Below are 22037 nucleotides of genomic sequence, written 5' to 3'. Positions count from 1 at the left end.
ATCTCTAGGTGACTAGCGACTAGAGCGACTAATAAAGACTGAATCGAATACAAAAAAAAAACAGTTCCTGATATACCGATAGAACCAACGACGATATTGACAATGACTTTTTTGTCTTCCAGGTGTACTGGGCCGGGCCGGTCGCGGGAGGCGTCGCGGCCGCGCTGCTCTACGTGCACGGCTTCTCGGCGCCACCCGTGGACGCCGCGCCGCCGCGGTACCGCCCCGTCGCTGCCGATGAGAAGGAGGTACTTACCTAATATCATTTTTTAAGTCTTGACTGCGAAAAAACGTATCCGATTTTACGGGTTTTGTCGGCTGTCAGACCGGTCTGATTTTACGTTTTGACACGCTGTTTGGAAGTCCTTAAATATACATTAGTAAGTTGAGTAGTCACTAGTCACAGCTGTCACAAAACCCTTAAAACTAATCACGCGGACTTGTCTCCAAAACCTCTTACCTGACAAAGCTAAGATCTTAAAGTATGTAGGTGCTTATGAATGAAATCCTTGAGGGTTGTAAAGTTGAAATTTTGCCACAATTTGAAATTTAATTAGCTATTTTATTAAAAAAATCAACTGAACACGCGAACAGCGTCTAGCCGCTAGACTCTAGCGAATCGACCTTCGCCAAGGGAGAGTTTTGATCTAAGGCAGTGTTTTTTAAACTTTATGGTGTCACGGCCCTTTATGATTCCACTCATTTTTTTTATTAGATTCTAAGGTGTCAAGTTCCGCTCTCTGACACCGCAAGGTTGTGGAACGTATTGCAGCCATAATGTGTTAGATTTGACTGAATATCAAGTTATATTTTGTAATATTTTTTCTACATTATTTAAGAGATTTATTTTATCATGGCTTTCAATTATGAATATATCGAGGACCCGACAGCAGCAGATATAAAACTTTGGCACTTAGATACCTATACAACAATACCCCAGTAGAATTCATTTTACACTTTATGTGCAAAATACATTTATATTATTATGAATTATTATAGGTATACCTTTCTACCTTTAAGTATTGCAATTAGAGAAAGTATCTAAATTAGAAAAACTTGCGTGACATTATGGTGATATCAGTCGACCCAGGTTAAATATAAAGTAATACATAAATGGCTAATAACATAAATTGGAGTCGTTACAAGAAGCCATTGGCGTGAATATCAATAACCACCGGGCGCGAACTACACGGCCAGGCCAGGGCCGCGGCGCTCCCCGGGGCACACCCGCGCTTTCCAATACTTTATTACCACCGTAGCTTTTCAAATCAACATAAACACTCATAAACTTGCCAGTAGGTATAATAATACAGTCAATTATTTATTCTACTCGTAGGTACCCCCAATTGATTTTTAGCTCACTCAAGAGTATTGAAAACGTAACACTTTGTATGGGAATTTCCACTAAGCCATCTGAACAAGTATAGGTAATCGTAGTGTTTCTAACTCTACACTAGTAATTTGAGCCTGTTAGCTACCTTTGCGGTATTTAATCTATAACTCAGTGGCATTATAGTTGCAATATTATCCGACTGTACGTATGGATGATTGTATAATGTAGGTACATACGAGTATATGTACTTATACATATTTCTTTAAGTAAATAACACACAATGAAGCCAAACCACCTTAATGAGTAAATGAGGCAGGTATATGGGGTAGTTAGATTCATGGATCTCTACCCATTCATATGTAAAAGTTGCTGGACTTGCTGGGTAGTTTCTACTATTATTATTTTTTTCACTTAAACTACAAAATAAAGGGTTTAAATATGTTCTTAGTTGTCCAAATTACAGCTTTGATAGACGCGTTTAAAGAGTCATCAAGAATACGTACATTGAGACGATTCAAACAAATTCAAACTTGTCGCGGTCGACGGTTTTTAATTTTTATAACTACATACTTTACATTTCTAACACCAATATTAAGCTGAAATCAAATGAATGGATATGGTAATTTAACTTCCAAGATTTGTCTCGCACAAACGTATTACGACGGCAAATCAAATCTTTTAAAAATATATAGGTATCAAGTTATTAAATATTGTAGTTCCACAAGTATATTTTATGTACTACAGTTACGCTCCGTGAATGTTACGCCATTTAGGGTTCTCGCTAAATTGTACATTCCATAGCGTAAGTATGGAAAAAAGAATTCAACTAGGACCATAAATGCAGTAACAATCGCAGAGCGTGATGGTATGAATAACTGAATGACTTGTATTGCAAGCGCGCTGGACGCCCGCCCGCCGCCACCACAGCCACTGCCACTGCTTGGACAGTGGAGCAGAGCGTAAGTTCTCGTGTAGGCCTTTAGAGGCAACAAGACTGCACTTGCACTATTGAAGACATTGCACCATACCGCAACAAATTACTGGTCTCTTTGACATGATAGCTGCCATCGTCGTATTTAACGTTTAACCAATTCCTTGATTGTGCGTGGTGCAACTAGCCCTTAAGTTTCATCTTTTTACGTCTCATATAAGCTACAGATCGTAATACAAGCGTAAATATCTTTCTGGAAAAACTTCAGTGGGCCCTTTCTTAAAACTATAGGTACCTATATATTTACTTAACAACTTACAATTTTACAACCATATGGTAGAACCATTGAGAAAAAGCACAAGTTCATTAGGTCAAAAGTGTGTCAAATGCTACGGACCTTTAGGGAACTACCTAGCTCGTAATTTACCACCGTGCCGTAATAGACCACCTAATTGTCGATAGCTCCGTTTACCGGGTGTGGCCTGTAATATGAGCAAAAAATTCAACTGTAGGCTGTACTCCTCATACTGACCAACATTTGTTCAGCGACTTTTAAAAATAACTTGTGGTTTGATTTTTAATACACTTTAAAGTTAATTCTAAGACGCAATGTATTGCGAATTTTGTTATGTTTAAGGCGTGACAAGCAACGTCAATCACAATGATACGTCCATTGAAAATAATATTTATTTTGTATGAAAAATAGGAAGTCTAAATTCTTCATATTTTTAAAAGTTGTTGAACAAAAGTGTCACCGTTTGAGGAGTACAATCTATGTTTTAATTATTTGCTCGTGTTACAGGCCACACCCGGTATAGGTAGACAAATTTCACAAACGTGTGCCGTGTGCCCATGAACGGAGTTAAATTCTTCTTCTTTTTGGAATTATGTACATAAATACCTACCTATTATTAAGTTTGACTTCAAGTTTTAAAAACTATCATTGGTATTGAAACAACTGTTTTATAACGATAATTAAAAAGCACTTGATTCAACTATTGCTATGCCATGGCCGACTTCTATCTATTTAAAATATACTCACGCCATGCCACGTTTACCTACAGCGGACTAATTAATTTACTTAGGTATCCACTTTGTCTTGATGATAACTTTTAACATAATTGTAATGGTCACATTTTGTTAAAAGCGTATCACATCAAAACATCAATAAAGGTGTATAATAGTAACATTAACGAATCGTCGATGTTTTTGTTTGGAAATTAAACTACACATAGCGAACGTCGCTTCATTCGCAAATTCAACTCTATGTTGAATTGCAGGCCTAACGCATCCCTAAAATTGTCCCTGCTCGCATTCAGGCGGTTATCATTTTATCACACTGGGTGCGATTCGTACGTCTCTCCGTCGTCTATATATAATAATCTCGTCGCTATAATACGCGCATAGCGTTGTCTCGCTCAAACACCGGAGCGACGTGCAAATCACATCCACCGCATCCAATGTGATAACCGCCTTACCCAGTAGCGTTCAATAAACTGCAACGCCATTATTGTGAACTGCGATGCACCTGTATCAATTTATTAAGTATGTAGTTAAATACTGTGTGTTCTGTGCAGCTGAAGCGACTAGACGGCGGCAAGGCGGAGGAGCTTGCCTGAAGCCGCGAGTCGCTCGTGCGGCCCCGCCCGCGCGCGCGCCCCGCGCTCGGCGTCGGCGTGACCGTTTCCAGCGAAACGCAACCCTACTACCGACACCAATATTGAAGCCAACTGCTCTACCCGCAGACATATAGCTGACTAGACCACACGTACAAACAGCAACACTCCTAACTGTACTTCGGTGGACCTTATTACAAAAGGCATATGGTTCACCGATGTACTGCTAACAAATGTGGGCGATGGTACTACACATGCCAAATAATGTCCTATACGGCATATTGCACAGACGGGTTCTAACCGTTTCAGATGTTAATAAAGAATAGTTTTTATTCAATCGTGATGGTACCTTTTTCTACATGTACCTATTGTCTAACTAGTTAGTCTCTCTAGATTCGAATTAGGTATAATCTTAACACAAAATAATCAATATAAATGCAAATCGTCGCAAGCGTCCATCACGTGTATTACACTAAAATTGACACGCTCAGTTTCATATGAATCTGGATACGTGCGACGTCTATTTAGATATATGTCTGTGTATCAACCCAATGAAAGTGAAACTCGCACACAACGAAAATACTTTGTTTTACACCGCTACAACACTGTCTTCAGCATTTTTCCAAGTTCACATAGACTTATTTCTATTAAATTAAGTATTTATCTTTACAATCTGCATTTGTATTCTCTAGTCGCCCACAAACCAATCAAGTCAAGACAAACACCATTTTGATTTTTCAGAAAAATATTCAAAATTAGTTGACAGTTATTTACGATACAAGTGCGAAAAAGAGTAAATTCAAAATAAGTGGCGATAAATTAAAACACGACCGAAGGTAGTGTTTTAAATTGACACGAGTTGCGATTTACCTTTTCGCAAGTGTATCGTACAACGTTTTACAGTACATACGGCCCTATAAACTTTCGACATACGCGCGGAAAGTGCTCTTTAGTCCGGGAAAGTAGCACCATATGTACAGTACCTTTATGGTCGGCTAGAGGGTAGAAATTATTTTAATAAATGTGTGTTTGTCTTCCAAGTCACCTCCTGCGGAGCTCTAACTTGCACATATACCTAATACCTATTTAGGTAGATAAAATTAGGTAGGTACAACCTTCCCCAAATTGATTTAGTTAAATCAGCACTGGATTACACAATTATATCAATTCCATCTCAATTTATTCATGATTCAATCAATAGTAGAAACAATACGTATACAGTATGTGTCTGACCATGGGGCTTTAATTCCAGGGCTTGATTTTACTCGCTAAACTGAGCTACTTTTACTATGGGACCAACCCTAAAATCGGGAAAATGAATTTGGCTTTTCCATAGAAAACGTCGACATCAAATCAACCAAAATGTATGAAAAAGTAAAAAAAAAATCGGGATTTCGGGGTTGATGCCATAATAAAAGTAGCTCAGTGTAGCGAGTAGAATCGAGCCTTGGATTTAAAGCCCCATGGTCAGTAACACCCTGTATAAATATTCACTATTCACATAGTTAAGTTAGATCTATCTGTATGTTAAAGTGATTATGAAATATTAAAATGTTCTATTTTAATGCTACTACCTCTATTAGCACTTACACTTACATAAAACAATTTCCCAGTGGACATTTTAATAATGGTGCTAGTAGAGGTCGCAGTGAACGTTAATTTAATTAACCATATATATTTTACGTAACCAACTTTGTACCGAGTACCTATGGGAATCTTCTGATACAGTATGAAGTGAATAAAGAGTTTCCTTCTAATATAAAGTAATAAACGCACGTGTAGTCAGTAAGTTATCATCTATTTTTATATAATATTACATTTCTTCCGAGTATGTTTAAAAACATAGTCTGTTCGAAATCGTATAACATTACAGTACGATTATAAGTATTGAAGAGATGATTTTTGCAATGTGAAATATTTCAAGAATTCTTATCAATATAATATTCGAGATTACTCAGTGTCGCCTGTACTTATTGTACCAACTCTGCATGTGTTCAGGTTCCGGGATCTTCATCTCTTAACCTTTTGACCGCCACCTCTATTTTATATGACACACAATAGTAAACTTTATTAGAATGTATTAAGGTTAGTTTTATATTGTCACGTTTGTCGGCTGTAGCCGGCTGTGGCGGTCAAAGAGTAGGGTCAACTCACTAGAATTTCTGTGAAATTCCTTCCCGCCTAGTGAAGTTTTACCCGTTGATTTTATACGTGTGTATCAGTTTAACAATGATGTCTTTAGCAAATAATTTTGAATAAAATAACTATATTTTACCGATCCAGTGGTTTCATTTTATTAGCCGTATTTAAACATTTTTACAAGCGACTGCTTGTGTTGCAAAGCGTGAATTAAAAAAGTTAATTTATTTGATACAAAATTTTCTATCGCAAGCACTTGTTTTCCTTATTTATTTAATTTATTTTATAAACTCACGAATATACCGCGAGTTTGTTTTGTAGGTATGCATAGTAATAAGGTACCAGCCTTAGAGGATATAACCAATGGAGACGCCATGTCTAAAATTTTCGGTACAAAATAGTCTGCCGTTTTTTGCGGGGGAGGGGCACATCAAATGTATAGGTACGTCATGTCAGATAAACGTCAGTCCATACATATGGTTGACATGTGGTTGACCATTGGCCGCCTATTTTCGACAGAGGGGAACGCCTGTTAATGGCGGCTCCATTGTTGTACTCCGAGGTACCAGCACTAGAGAAGGACTTTATTTTTTTATGTTTAATATCTATGAACTTTCTGTTTTATCTATGGTACTTTGATATCTACAAGCGAACATTTGAACCCATTCACACATAAAAGTAAGAAATTCTGGAGGCGGATTCTTAGTAAGTAGTTAGTAAGTTTTATAATTTATATTGTTATGTAAAGGGTGACTAAATTATAGGCATATTTATGTATAAATGCATACTTTATTAAAGACGATCAACATACGTTTATAAAGTTATTAAATAGGTACGTACAAATTATAATATATTTTATACAAACACACTTCAATAACATATTTCACAAAAACTGATTTATAGGAAATCGCTGGCAGAGTGTGTCAAAAAGGGCCGAGCGAAATCTGGCTTTGGTTCGTTTTCATCAAAAAACCGGGCAAGTGCGAGTCGGACTCGCGCACGAAGGGTTCCGTACCATAAAGCAAAAAAAAAAAGGAAAAAAATGCAAAACGAAAACGGTCATCCATCCAAGTACTGACCACTCCCGACGTTGCTTAACTTTGGTCAAAAATCACGTTTGTTGTATGGGAGCCCCATTTAAATCTTTATTTTATTCTGTTGTTGTTGTTATAGCGGCAACAGAAATACATCATCTGTGAAAATTTCAACTGTCTAGCTATCACGGTTCGTGAGATACAGCCTGGTGACAGACAGACGGACGGACGGACGGACGGACGGACGGACAGCGAAGTCTTAGTAATAGGGTCCCGTTTTACCCTTTGGGTACGGAACCCTAAAAAGAGTGGATGTATCACCTTTAAACCAACAACAACCTAAAAGTCCAATATACGGCGGTAAGTGATACGTGCCGTGCCCTAGTAGCTTTACAACGACTGTCGTTGTCCATCCACTCTTGCCTTAGCAGTGTAAAACTGACATATTCTCTAGCGCAGGGGCGTATTTACCCTAGGGCCAAGGGGGCCATGGCCCGGGGCGGCAGGCTGCGTCAACCAGCGTCTTTGATGATTTTGTCAACCAATTTCTACATAGGAAAACAATGTAAATGCCTATGTAAGCAAATGGTAATGTTTAGTTTTTTTTTATTTCACACCCCAAAGGTACTCGTTGCAGGTTTTTTTTCTTAAATAAAATACTTTATCGTCACTGATGAAGGGGGGCGGCAAATCAAAATGGCCCGGGGAGCCAAATTTGTAAATACGCCTCTGCTCTGCTCTAGCGTGTGCGCAACTTACTTTCTATGCACCTCGCTGGTACTCGCATGAGTAGATATATAGAAAGCAAGTTACGCAGACGTTAGCGAATATGTCAATGTCAAACTGGTGGTAGGTGTTGCGGCCTAGACCTGAAATGCTCAACGACCGTAACTGAGCATTTCTCCTAACAGAAATAAACAAGTCAATTGAAGCCTTATTGTTCAGAGTGGCCAATTACTATGTTGTGGCCAATACCTATAGCATCACCCTAGGTAGGTATTGCTAACACAGCGTTATGATTTGATGATAAAGTCAGAGGATTCACACACTTTCCTCTTCTTAAATCCAAACAAAAGGAGCAGTTTTTGGGGAGGTGACTTTACTGCAAAATCAATGATTATGCCGAATCTTCTGAAATTGAAAAGGCGCAAAAAAAAAGATTAGGCATGGTATTTAAAATGGTACACATTTCGTTTCATCTTGATGCCAAATTAATAGTAGCCCAAATTATCAGTCTTTAATTTTATTACGTCACATCGACATCTATTACTTAATGAAAATAAATGCTGCTGCAGATGTTACACAAAATATAATCAATTCTAATCCTAATATATTGTAAAGGTCCAATTTTAAACAGGTATCAATAATATGTAGCACTCTTAAAAATAGTAAACAAATAAATATTGATCAAGGTCCTGTATCACTTAGGTACTAAACGTTTAAGGGGACATCAATTAATTATGTCAGGGCTTCAAGGGAGGGGGGGGCAAGCTGTATTTCACTAAATATGAGGTGGGGGAGAGGGGTTTTGGGCAAATACCACGTATTTATTTCGGGCAAAAAATATAGTGTAAAAATTGCGAGAATTAGATTAATTTAAAATAAAACATGTATCTAAGTAGACTACAATATGCCATAATCTGACACAATTCTTCAATAAGTACATTAAAATCCATGAATATATGTAAAATTATTTCGTATTGATAAGTATATTAAAGATTCGGTACCCGTCGTGTTTACAAAGCTGAATAAAAATAGTAAACCACATTGTGTTTTGTTGAATATATCAAACGCATTTATACTCAAAAATCTCAAAAGACAAAATTTTCAAGATCTCACATGAGATTAAAGACAAATCTCACGACATCTCACAAGGGGGATGGGAGGGCACAAAATCCTCAATAACTCCTCACCTAATTAATGTATGCCCCCTTATTGTCCCCAAAAATTAAACGAATGACTAAATATTTTCTGAGTAAACGTAGAATTGGCACAAAACTAAAATATAAATGAATATACAAACATAAAAATAAATGTTCTTTGAGATACATTTTACATCTACAAACTAGTTATAGTACTGACTTAATATTTACAATATAAACCTAGAGAAGCCAAGTAGTAATACTTAAGTAACGTTAGGTTTCTATTAAATAATGATTGATTACCAAAATCATTTATCCACTATACATGTGAAATTCACTAAAGCAAATAAGCGTGAACAGATTTTTAAACATATCATAACATTATCTGGATGATCTACGTGGATTGATGTTCGAACTACAGATATCCTAAACTATTTTTCAGTATAAAAAATATACAAATTATAAACTAACTAGTGACTTAATTCTTAATGCCTAAGATGGCGAATTGTTAAGAGTATTAGAAGTTAAGGCACAAAATTAAATTGCCAGCATTTACTCATTTGCCAAATTCCTAAATTTAGGCAGTTCAATGTGGTATATTATATAAAAATTAAACCAATCCTAATTTGATCTTCATCGAGAATTTTCATCATTATTCTATTTACGTACTTATCCATAAACGTCTACTAAAGTTGACAAGACGATAATAATCGTTTGTCCCTTTCCATCATACCAATACGTCAGAAAAGGGACAATCGATTGTTATCGTCTTGTCAACTTTAGTAGACGTTTATGAATAAGGGGGATAGAATACAGCGTGCTTATACACTTTACTAACATTCCCAGCAGTTCTACGAGTATCTATCTTAGTACTGACTCGCAATACAATTTAATAAGTATTTACATTTTTGCTACATAAATATAAATACATCGTCTTCCTCGCGTTGGCCCGGCATTTACCTGCCTGCTTTGCAACTAATTCCAAGAATTTTCGTGGGCCCTAGTTTTTACGAAAGCGACTGCCATCTGACCTTCCAACCCAGAGAGTAAACTAGTTCTTATTAGGATTAGTCCGGTTTCCTCAGGATGTTTTCTGGTACTCAGGATGTCGACTGGTAAATATCAATTGATATTACGTACATAACGTTCGGAAAAGCTCATTAGTGCAAGCCGGGGTATGAACCCGCGACTTCCAGATTGAAGTCTCACGCTCTTACCGCTAGGCCACCAGCGCTCTTTTTGTCGGAGTATACTATTTTTTATAATAAATATAATAAGATTAATTATTCACTCGTTTGATAAGTCTATATCAAATTATCGGTTTAACAAATATAACATTTGAACAAGGTCATGGTTATAAAATAATACCAGTAACTACCTACACAATAAAAATAAGTATAGTTCATCGTTAATCTTACAACAGGCGATACAACCGGTAGGTAATATAAATATCTAATTAAATAGGATATGAACCACTAACACTAGGTATACAATGTATAAAGATTATCGATATCCAATAATATAAATATGTACAATGCGTATTTTTAAAAATATTATAGAGCGTCATTCAAATATAAAGCCTCATATTATTAAAGATACACGTCATCAATATTTAAACTAAGTGTTCTAATAAATATGTCATTCACATGATTTACCATAGTATAACTTAATTCATACACACGTATAATATGAACAATAAGAAATCAAAATGGTATGTGTCAATACTCTATGAAATATAACCGCGACGTGTTTCCGACGGTGGGGTATTCCACGACAATGTCGCTTACGAAATGCTTTCGTAAACCTCAATCAAAATTTGTTAACTAAGTCATGAAATATTCACAATACATCATTATTTTCAGAAGTATTAAAAAAGGGATATGTTACCCTAGTATGTTACTCCTCAGTTTTGATTTTATTTTAATAAATGTATCTAAATTTTAATCTATACATTTTTTGTTACAGCTTGGCTATAACATTTTGCATTTCACCTACCTACTTTTGAATCGCCACAAACTTGATTTCTTCACTTTCCATATTATAGTTGAAATAGTATTGATATTATAGTTGAAATTTTCCGAGGTGATTTTATTCGGCTCAAACCTTAATCTGTGAAATAAAAGGCATAGTTTCTTTATGCAGTGCGGCTAGCTACCGAATCCCTCACGAGTTAAAAGAACTAGCCCGTTTTTCGAATTCAGAGCTAACACGTTTGGATAATGTTGGGCGATCGACTGTCCACATTCAGGTAGCAAAAAAAAAGTGTTATCTCCAAATGAGCTAGCCATTACACGAATTTGAACCATATAACGGTGCGGCAGCAACCAAGAGCACTGCATAATAAATAATCTAACAATTGTCTACCAGAATCTGAGGGCCCACCGCGAACTACTTCGCTTGTTCACACGTCTTCACCTTTCTATCGCTCGAATACGCAGGTGCGATGGAGACACAGATAACGAAATTTCGATTTTCGTGTTAGTTCCTCTGTCACCACTATAGCATTCCATCTCGACAGACTTCGTCTTAATACCGGTATAATGTATCGTTTGGGTGCTGACCTGCCTGTTATATGAACTTGAAACATTTCTGCTTGTCGTGTGGAATGCGCGTTTTGAAGAGAACGGAGTCGGCTCGGAATTGTGTAGACAGCAGTGGAGTGTAGCCCATTACCTTTAACGGACAAACAATAATTTGTTAGCAGAAAAGAGCTAGCCCCCCTTATTAACAAATTTCAATTAGCTAGTAGTATTTCTAAGGAAGGGATAAACCGAAATTTAACTAAAACAAGCCCGTAAAGTTTTATGGGCCTGTTTAAGTATATATTATAAGGAGGTATACGTATAAAATGGACCGATTTCTGCAAATGAGAACCATCCCACACAATCTCCACTTATAGTTTTTTTTTCGTGGGCAGAACGTCACATATCGCTCATATGCTCATACTCATAAATTAAACACGAACCTGGGAAAAGAACTGGATGCACTTATGCCTCTCGTGGAAGTGCGTCTCGTCGGAGGAGAGCGTGACGGGACAGCCGGGGCATCGGAACGTCCAGCGCGACGTCACCTGCGGACACGCACACATTGTTCAATCCGCTCATTAGTATGTATGTATTACCCATAAGTATAGCCCCATAGACGGGGGACTTGATAACAGAAAATACCATCCGGCAACTTTTTTAAAAGTCTGTAATCAAAACCAGCAGAAATTAAGGATTTGACTATTGTTAGTATGGCCGCTGATCTTAATAGGGTTTCCTACTAGTCAAATCAGTGTCTTTTTGGAACTGTTACAATGATTTACCAATGTAATTTATAAATATGTAAACTGCACAAGTGACGTCACGGTCAAGTCACTTACTTGTTTAAGTTCTATCCCATTTATTAAATAAATATTGTGTCAAAAAATAACTGCTGGCTAGGTTTTTCTAATAATTATCTGGTGCTTTACTTCGTAAAAGGTGTGAAATAATATATTTTAGTGCTAAATACAGGTAACATCCGTCTTCTTATGCGCGCTTTCACAGAGCCGGGAGATGGTACATTGAAGGACAGATATCTACTGATTAATTTGCCCCCGAGGGGGTTCAGCTTAACCTGTTCACGGACGTTTAGTGACGTCATGTCTCATAGGCCAAAAAAATAACTACGCGAATGCCATAGCGTGTCCGCGAATGAGAAGCCCTTTAAGCACATGTTTTAAGAATAAAGGCCCACCTTGACGGGCGGTTTCCTAGTGATGTGCGCGACGAGGAAGTTCATGGCGATGTCCTCGCAGTTCATGAACTCGTCGACGTAGTCCCGGATGGCGGCGGGCAGCGCGCGCCAGTACGCCCACAGGTAGTAGCGGTGCACGAACGCCGCGCCCGTCAGCACCATGCTCAGCTCGCAGCTGCAACAGCGTTATATCACTTAGAGCGGTTTCGCACTACGTCCGATCCGAACCCGTGAAAATATGGTCCGTAGTAGCCGTAGAACTATTTCTATGTTAAGTTACGCACTAGATACTACGAGTATCTCCGTCATCGTCGATCGGATGTATGGCGAAACCGCTCTTACCGTCCTATCATGGTTTGCCTGTTAATGTGACATCCCACGGGTAAAGCTACCTTACGGCGGTTGGCGCTTAACACGCCTAGCAGGGTATTTATTATTTTATTTATTGAGAATGTGGTATTCGTATAGGAGCGTCGTGAATAACAGCGTAAGCGCCAGCCGCCATAAGGTACCTTTTCCCGTGGAACGCCACAAATAGAGCCGGAATACTTATTTGTTTTACAAGGGGCGAAGTCGTTTAATCCGTCGTGCTAATATACGAAGCAAAATAAATGAGAATATGCTGACCTTTTATTGCTTATTTATTGCTGACCTTTTACTAACCAACATTGTATGTACCATATTCTTGGAAATAAAGTATTGAATTGAATTGAATTGAAAATATTCCAAAATTGAAACACGAGCGTAACGTGTGGTTCCTAAAGTTGAATCTTGAGCGTTGCGAGGATAATAGATGGTTTATGATGTGTGTGTAGAAAAAATACATTACAACCCTAGGTCGAAAAATTTAGGATTTACGGACCGCATCGCGTAAGTACGAGTATAATGACACCTTTTACGAGCAAGTTTGTTTCATAATAATTTTCATCACCTGTTCATGCTCAAATAGGGTTCTATGCAGGTGTAGAGGGCAGTAAACGCACGTTCTACTCCCAAGAGACCTCATAGTTTTTTTTCGGAGGTAATGTATGTTACATTTGCGTTGGTCACTAAACTATAAAGAAATTACCTTCAATTCACTTTCACTATGTATACTTAGCGACCACTAAACTACTGCTGTACCAATCTATTATTAGGTAAAGCAAAGACAGATATATACCTTTCGATTTAGTCGTATTACAATTTGTACATCGTGCTTAATAAACACGTAATGATTCAGTATCGTTGCAGCCTTAGCCATTAAGTACTTGCTTCCTATTTGGTTTTCAGTTTACTACTCGAATATCAGTCTCTTGTGTCCTTTCGTTTCCATGCCTGAAATTAGCTATCAAATTATACACCTGGATGTTTAGAAGCTGTTGGATCACATACACTTTTCCTTACTACCTATAAGACTACCTACATATCAGTAAGTGATGATAGTAACTGGTAGACTCTTTTTTTTATGTGGTAGTCAGCAGACGAGTCGCATGAGGGGAAATGGTAAATGTCGCCCATGGACACAAGTAACATCGGAGGAGCCACTTATGCGTTGCCGACCCTTGAGAACCCTGAATACCCGCTTCTTGTAAAACCTCATGTCCTAGCGCAAAGAATCATACCACATTCATAACGGTCTGGGAAAAATCCACGAGATGCTCGCTTGTTCTTAGTGTGCCATGTATCATAAGAAGTGGGAATGAGCTATGCTCTTTGGGCTTAATTACTTATGGTCCACATGTTGCCTTCTAACTTTTACATCTACAACAAAAAACAAGCGTTACCTGTAATTCGAGTTGTAAAGAAACCCGTTGTTGTAGTTGAGGTCCCAGGCATGGTATCGTCCGGGGAACCCCACAATGCGGTCTCGGTGCTCACGCCATACTCTGTAATACATCCCATTAGGTATGAATAGAACATTTTGATCAAATCACAGGAGCCTATTTCTACACCATGCAGCTAAAATTAGTTAAATGGTTCTCATTCTAGTTCAACTATGTAGTTTCAAAGTCCACTTTCATCAAACCAGAAACCAGAAACTGTAGGTAGCTTAAGTTCAACATGACCTCGTCATTCCTGAGCTACCCGTCGCAAAGCGCGACATATATGTATATTGAGGAGAATAAGAAGCGGTTATAGACAAGAGTTGCGCGATACTGACCGCGCCATGTCGGACGTGTGAGTAGCAGAGGTCGGCGGGGGTGAGCTATTTGCTTTATAATATGACGTAATACATGTCAAATTATAAGGTAAATAGCTCACCCTGTCCGACCTTTGGTGAGTAGGTACCTGAAGGCGAACACGATCTCGTCGTGCCTGAGGTGCGCGTCGTCGTCGACGCAGAGCACGGCCTCGGTGTCGATGAGGTCGTACGGCAGGAAGCGATTGTTCAACGAGTTGCGCGCCGCGCGCACCACCGCCACGGGCGCGCCGCTCTCCGGCCAGGCCAGCGAGGCGGACGGCGGAGTACGCCCGTTCCATACCACCACCACCTACAAAACCGCACAAAGATTGACGTACATTTAAAGCGACACAATCGCATCATCACATGCGAAACAAACTACGACTATACATTTTGTACTATACAAACATAGCTGTTGGGTGTTCAATATGACCATTGCATATGTTCAATATGATCTGTTGTAATCGCCGCTCACCTTGTTCAAGTAGGGCAGACCGCGCAGGCGCGCGACGGCCGCCGCCAGCACCGCTTCTCGCTCGTACGTGAGGATGACGACGGTGAACTGCTCCCGCGGACGGTCGCCGCCCAGCGCTTCGCTGAACTCCTTGCCAGCGCCGCCCGCGCCCGCGCCCACCGGCCGGAACCCGGCTGCCGATCCCATGAAGCGCGCCTCTGATGTCACTGGCGGGTCCCAAGGCGTCTGCGGGTACAGCGCGAACGGGTCCGCCCACTCGTTCCATAGTTCGTACCCGTGCACCAGCCCTATCGAATAATTACGGCGGTATGTCGGGCTCGAGTACGGCGCCTCCAGCGGCCCGAGCGTCTCCTCCGGCTCCGCGTCTATCGCCGGCGGCTCCAACCGTGGCGGGTAGTATGATTCGTTGAAGGCCGGTGTCCCGACCGTCGGCGCCGCCGGCCGCGCCGGTATGTTCAGGCGTGTTCGGATCACTGCTAACAGTGAATCTACCATCACTTGCACTGAGCTAAGGTACCGCTCCCAGAATAATCGCCCCTGTCTCCTAAATGCGAGCAGGTCGGCGTCAGAAAACGCTCGTAAAACAAAGTGCAGCTCAGGAACTCGAGCCTTTGGAAGTAATAGTACTGCACGTCGCCAATCGAGCACTTCGTCATAAGGCAACGTAATTCTGTCTCCACCTAAGACGACAGGAATTGCGCCAGATCTCAAACCTTCATACAGCCTTGCTTGCAGCAATGCTGTCGAGGTATAACTTGGTTCGCTTGGAGCAAGAATGACGACAAAGGTAGAATCTTTTAGCAAGGCACGCCTCGAGCGGTCTGTGCCGCATAAGGCCCAATCACCAATAGGGTACACTGTACGCTTTTCGACGGGTGGGTCGCATTCAAATTGCAGGAAAAATACATCTGACGTGGAGCTCGACTTTGCAGTCTTTTGGAGTGCTTCGATCACAGATTTATCCTCATCTTTATTTAATCCATTAAAAGGCGGTTGCGAGCCCTGAAAACTAAACGCAGCTAATGTATTCGTATCAAATGATTATTAATCAATCTATTTATTTTATTTCGAATTGAAGATAATGATACTTACCTCAGTAAATATTTCCGTCTGGCGGGAGCTATTGGAGCGCAGTCCAGCCATACATCTCCGCCGGGTGGGCCGAGCGCTGGGGGCGTTACGATGTCGAACCCTGGCCGGAACTGGTTCAGAGTAAACGTAGACTGTGCTATCATAGCTCTGCCCGTCGTAGCACTCTTAAACGCGTCGCCAGCGCCCACAGACAACTCTCTTCGTGCCAAGTTAATAAGGACGTGGTTGCGACCGTCGCCACCCCAGTACGGTAAACTTTTGATTACAGTTTCATTTAAAGCCAATTTTAAGTTGTCATCTCTTGATCTGAAATAAACTTGGTAAATTACAATACAATAATTGAACCTTAGTTTACTTTTTTGTACATAGTGTTCGTTTGTCTATCATGTTTGTTTTAATTTACTCTCAATTGCTCAAAGGTTGACTGGAAGAGATCCCTTATAGGGATAAGTTCGCCTTTGTACATTATATATATTTTTTGTTCCATTGTAATTTAACCTGTCTTATGTACAATAAAGTGTTTACATACATACATACATTACATAAAATCATATGCATAATATTAAATGATTAATTTAGTACACAGGATAATATTAGAAGCGAGCGAAATTCTTACATTGAATTCCTTTCTGAAGAGAAAGCCTCTCCAACTAGGACTAGATAGATACAAGCTTCTTTGGGGTCTTGTGTAATATGCGCATTGTATCCCAGTGTCTGTCTTACTGTCGTTTTCAAGAAGCCATCCACTTCCGCGCCAGCAATGGGCGCATAGGTATCAGGGTCATAAAAGTATACAGGAAAGCCGGATGTAAGAGAACAACGGGAGTGATCAAAACAGGAGTGCATACGGCAGTGGTGTTGGGAAGCGGTGGGGAGGGGTGGGAGGACGGGCGGAGGTTGCGAAGGTAGGAGAGGGGAAGGTGGAGCGAGCTCTGGCGAATCTCGGCGAATGGCCTCGAGCTGCGCGAGGCGCGCCTGGTCGGCGGACACGCGCAGGCGCTGCAGCTCGGCGGCGGCGCGCGAGTGTTCGGTTTTGGCGCTGTCGGCGCGCGCGCCCGCTGCCGCCGCCTCCCGCTGCAATCGCGCTCGCCGAGCTTCAAGCTCACGGAGCTCTGTCGATACTGATGCCTGTACAATGAAAACAGAATTAAGGAAAAGGTAAACAGTACTAAGTACAGAAGTTACAATGCCTAATGTTAAGAGACGATTCTAAAGTTAAGATAAATTAGAACATGCAGTCCTACTTTTGCCATACTTACAAGAAGAGTACATATTATATACAAGTTGATCTTACCTTAATATATAGTATAAAAAACTAAGCTTACAAACTAAGTACCTACATATTTAAGCGTCTAAAGTGTTTTAAGTTGGTTTGATATAGTCGAGTTGTATAGATTCTATAGGACCTACACATACAAACATCTACATATTATAGGGGCAGCGGAGAGCTTTGGTGAAAAAACCTCATCTTGTCATAACCCCCAGTCAGGAGGAAACAAGAAGAATATTCAAATAAATAGTCTTACCTTAATTCTAAGCATTTCTTCTATCCTAATCTTGAGATCTGCAGCATTCATCAATGAAAAGTCTCCATAGGCATCCAGAGTATGGCGCATGGGGTTGCCATCAAAGGAAAACGACAATGAATCATACTGAAATAGAAATGTACCTAATCAGTGTAGAATCTTCTACTTGTATATTAGAAAAATATAGTCTAGAAATTTTTCTTAACCATAATAAATTCGTAAGTTAAATACTTTTGATAAAAACATTTATGCAAACCAAACTAAATTGCCTTTTAAATGATTAGAGCTCGTACTTTTCCTAGCAAAAACGAATGCTTGACCTTAATAAACAACAAACCTGTTATCAATAAATCGATAAGCAAGTAAAAAAAAGAAAAATTATAATAGCTCACCAAAATGTTACACATGTGTGTGTGTGTGTGTAATGTTAATAAACCCTTTGCCATATTTTGCAATGTTAAGTTAAAAGCCTTCCTGAGCAACTTTTACCAGGGGCCAAACCATAATCGCCCCCAAATAGTTTGCTAGGATTGATTAAACAACCCATGTAGTAGGTAGGAATCCCAAAGTCATAAAAACTGGCTAATATATGTACTTACAAAAGAAAAAAGCCTATGTGTCCAGTATTTTGCAGTAGCCATCATAGGTATTTAACAATGTTAAGATTTTCTATAGGTATGAGTGCCCTGCTATCAATAACATTTATGTCAATGAAAATAGTCAATCCCATGCCTCATTTTTATTAATAAATACAGGAAATATTTCTATACCTATAAACTACATAGCCATAATTACAGATCAAGGGACAAAAATAAAAATTAAAACTATAAAGAAATATACAGATATATGAGGTATGGAACGCAAAGTTTCCGCAAAACTCTCCCAGTGTAACCTTTGCTGTGGTTGTGTACCACAGACAACTTATTTTAGCAATTATATTCCTATTTTTGTAACACTACTTAATGAATGCCTATAAGACAAATTGAAAAGGTATAACTTCGCTTACCTTGGACAAATAGTAGTGTGTTACAAGCGGCACCACAAATAATATTACGGAGACCATTAAAATTACTCGAGACAACTTTAAATGCCCTAGCCATTGGCATAGACGGTCATTGAGTAACATTTTGCACAATTTAATGGGTATCACATAGTTCTCAAAGGTAGTATGTATAAAAACATTGCGCTAATAATTTTATCCCTAAATACAAGAATCTGTTTCATTCCACAGACATACGAAAGTCGCATGCATTAATTATAGTAATAGTATGAGTAAAACTCCGCGAAGGAAAGGAAGTCATTTTGACATGACAGTATTGACAGTCGACTCGGGAATCGGTCGGGAGTAGTTTTTTTTTTCTTTCGTCAGAAAGATAAGCTAAAGCACTAAGTCATACTGCCTAGAAGTTTGACATTGGACCAAAGAATACTCACTTCTATACTCGGTCAAGCAGATCTTGTCAGTAGAAAAAGGCGGCAAATTTGAAAATTGTAGGCGCGAAGGGATATCATCTCATAGAAAATTTGAATTTCGCGCCTTTTTCTACTGACAAGATTTGCTTGACCGTCTATATATATATATACTGGGTCAAGCAAATCTTGTCAGTAGCAAACGGCGGCAAATTTGAAAAATCGCGGGTTAGCAACACTGTGTTCGAATAATTCGAAAATCGCGTGTCATCTGTGTTTTATCTGTGGAATGTGGATCGCGAATGACAGCCATCATCTTTGTTTACATTGTGAATCGATTCTATTTCAAGAGATATTTCTGCTGTGTCACCATTAAATACCAATATATTAAATAAAATTGTGCTTAATCAAAGCTAAGGTGCCTACAATGCTTACAGTTCCAACTGATAAATCTATTAAAATATTAAAATCCAATAGGACATCTATCTGCTGAAGCAATGATTTTATTCATTACATTCTTGTTTAACGGCATATTCCACTTCTAATTTTATTTTGAGATCTTCAAATTCACCACACACCGCTTTTAAATTGTCCGTCCATACCATTTAATAACAATTTCAAACATTTTCAATAGAGAATCCACGAGTGACAATTTGAATTGACGTACGTAACAGGGCGCGCTCAGCGGAAAAAAAAAGTTTTGGTTCGATGTACATTGTACATTGCTGCTTTTCTTAGCGCAATACTACTCTTTGAGTGTTGCCCTACTTTAGTTTGCTTTACATTGCTACTGACAAGATTTGCTTGATATCGGACTGCGTGCATTCGGTTCAAAAGCGTTCGAATCATTATTCTTTCTTTTAAAGCCATAACAGACTACCACACCGCACCGCGACCTTGGTACGGTAGTCTCTTATGACTTTAAACGCTTCACAGACGCCGATCGCGAGAACCACTCTGTATGCATTTTACCTTGGACGTAGACGTTCGGAATTTTAATTCGGTTTCCGTGCGGAATGACCGAAACCGAATCCTTCCCATTTGTGAAACCGAGGTAGTCACAAATGGGAAGGATTCATTCCCATTTGTCCCCGCCGTCCAGGGGGTGGACACAGATGGGAATACACCAGGTAAATGTCGTTCCCGTTTTTTGTCCCTATTCCCCCCTTTTGACGGGCATTATAGGAGTTAACTGTTGGTTTGTAGACAGTGGCGGATTTGCAGTCTTTGCCGCCCTAGGCCCCAGGCCTTGTAGCCGCCCCTTTCTCAGCATCACCCATCATATTGACTACATTTAGGTCAGGCAACGAAAAAGTATAGAGGGAAATGCTTGGGACACATTTTTAACTTAGTAACTTTATTTGGACTCTTTAGGAGGTGAACATATCAAAATTCCCCTTGAGCGGGGGTAGGGGAGTTTGGTTTGAAGGTCACATTTTTCGGTTTTCCGCTTATTAGGTATATATCAGTAACTATACGTCCTTGTGATATGATCATGGGAACATAGGTTAAGTGACAGTTTTACCAATAGCATTGACTTTTAATGTACCTACAAAAACATTCAAAAAATCTAAAAAAGAAACAAGAAAAACATTATTTTGCTATACCTATAAACACTCATATATTTTTTTTCCCTTCTTTTGGCCTCCAGCGAATTCCAGAGAAGTTTAAAAGACAAATTAGGAGGGGAATGGTCATTTTTTGCCTATTTTCTTGAATAACTGCTAAACTATTTATCCTAAAATTATGAAAAAAATATATATTTGAGATTCTTACAATGAGCTCCTTGATTTGATATGTAACACGATATAGTTTGAAAAACTTTAATTTTTAATTTTCTCATTTACCCCCCAAAAATGGCCTCCATATTTAAAATTCATTTATTTACGTTACACGTCCATCTTTGGGTCACAAACATACATATGTGTGCCAAATTTCAACTTAATTGGTCCAGTAGTTTCGGAGAAAATAGGCTGTGGCAGACGGACAGCCAGACGCACGAGTGATCCTATAATGGTTCTGTTTTTTTCCTTTTGAGGTACGGAACCCTAAAAACCCTCGAGGGGGCCCTCAAGATATCAAAAAACTTGTAGCTTGTAGCAAATTTTACCCGCTTTCATTTGTATAATGAGCATGTCGTTAGAACGCATAGTTTTCGAGATATGTATAAGCGAAAAACCGAAAAATGTGACCTTCAAACCCCTTTCTTCCCCCGGCTCAAGGACTACGGCCGGGGACTTTTGATATGTTCACCTCCTAGATAGTCCAAATAAAGTTAGGTACGAAGTCAAATTAAAATTGTGTTTCATGCATTTCCCTCTATAGGTACCTTTTTTTGAGAATTCGTTGCCTGGCCTAATTTTGAGTTATTTTTTGTTATCATCAGCGAATTTTTTTGTCACAATTTGCCGCCCCTAATATTTTGCCGCCCTAGGCCCGGGCCTACTGTGCCTTATGGGAAATCCGCCACTGTTTGTAGAGGCTGTATATAGCAATCGACACTGGCTTGAGACATTCTCTTTGAATATACGAGTAGAAAGCTCAAGTTTGAAGTATGTTCGAATTCAAACTTGAGAATTGTCAATCACTCTACTTCAATCATCCGTAATGGCAAGTCATGTGTTGTAAATACAATTAAATTAATAAACAAGATGTTTACAAACTAAAGTGCCTTCCAGTGATTAATAAAACCCTCCAGAGACCTCCTGTAGCGGCTCTACAGGTCATGGGTCCAGTAA

At 39.3% G+C, this 22037-nt stretch overlaps 2 protein-coding genes across 2 annotated transcripts in view; one reads left to right on the top strand and one right to left on the bottom strand.

Annotated features, from left to right (window-relative positions):
• The window catches only part of LOC134678868 (aquaporin AQPcic), a 36557-nt gene extending 30399 nt beyond the window's left edge, over positions 1 to 6158 (top strand). Inside the window, exons 6-7 of the mRNA XM_063537588.1 lie at positions 123 to 248; positions 3842 to 6158. Coding sequence (XP_063393658.1) covers positions 123 to 248; positions 3842 to 3883 — 168 coding nt within the window. The 3' untranslated portion in view covers positions 3884 to 6158. The remainder of the gene's footprint in view (positions 1 to 122; positions 249 to 3841) is intronic.
• A 669-nt stretch (positions 6159 to 6827) lies between these two features.
• Positions 6828 to 19180, bottom strand: LOC134679282 (exostosin-3). Its single transcript, XM_063538179.1, has 10 exons — positions 18896 to 19180; positions 17890 to 18015; positions 16980 to 17491; positions 16364 to 16669; positions 15272 to 16280; positions 14904 to 15106; positions 14399 to 14500; positions 12636 to 12810; positions 11881 to 11985; positions 6828 to 11588 (listed from the first exon to the last, which is right to left on the bottom strand). Exons 1-10 carry the CDS (start codon positions 19013 to 19015, stop codon positions 11484 to 11486), a joined length of 2763 nt encoding a protein of 920 aa, XP_063394249.1. The 5' UTR covers positions 19016 to 19180; the 3' UTR covers positions 6828 to 11483.
• Positions 19181 to 22037: the final 2857 nt, after the last annotated feature.

This window comes from Cydia fagiglandana, chromosome Z (genome assembly GCF_963556715.1).
Source record: "Cydia fagiglandana chromosome Z, ilCydFagi1.1, whole genome shotgun sequence".
Classification (NCBI taxonomy): domain Eukaryota; kingdom Metazoa; phylum Arthropoda; class Insecta; order Lepidoptera; family Tortricidae; genus Cydia; species Cydia fagiglandana.
This window is presented reverse-complemented; position numbering and strand designations above follow the sequence as displayed.

Coding starts and splice junctions, on each gene's coding strand:
- LOC134679282 (XM_063538179.1), bottom strand. CDS start 19,015: ATGTTACTCAATGACCGTCTATGCCAATGGCTAGGGCATTTAAAGTTG. Junction 12,811..14,398: donor CTTTACAACTCGAATTACAG/GTAACGCTTGTT, acceptor ACGCTGTTGCAG/CTGCGAGCTGAGCATGGTGC. Junction 11,986..12,635: donor CTAGGAAACCGCCCGTCAAG/GTGGGCCTTTAT, acceptor GCGTGTCCGCAG/GTGACGTCGCGCTGGACGTT.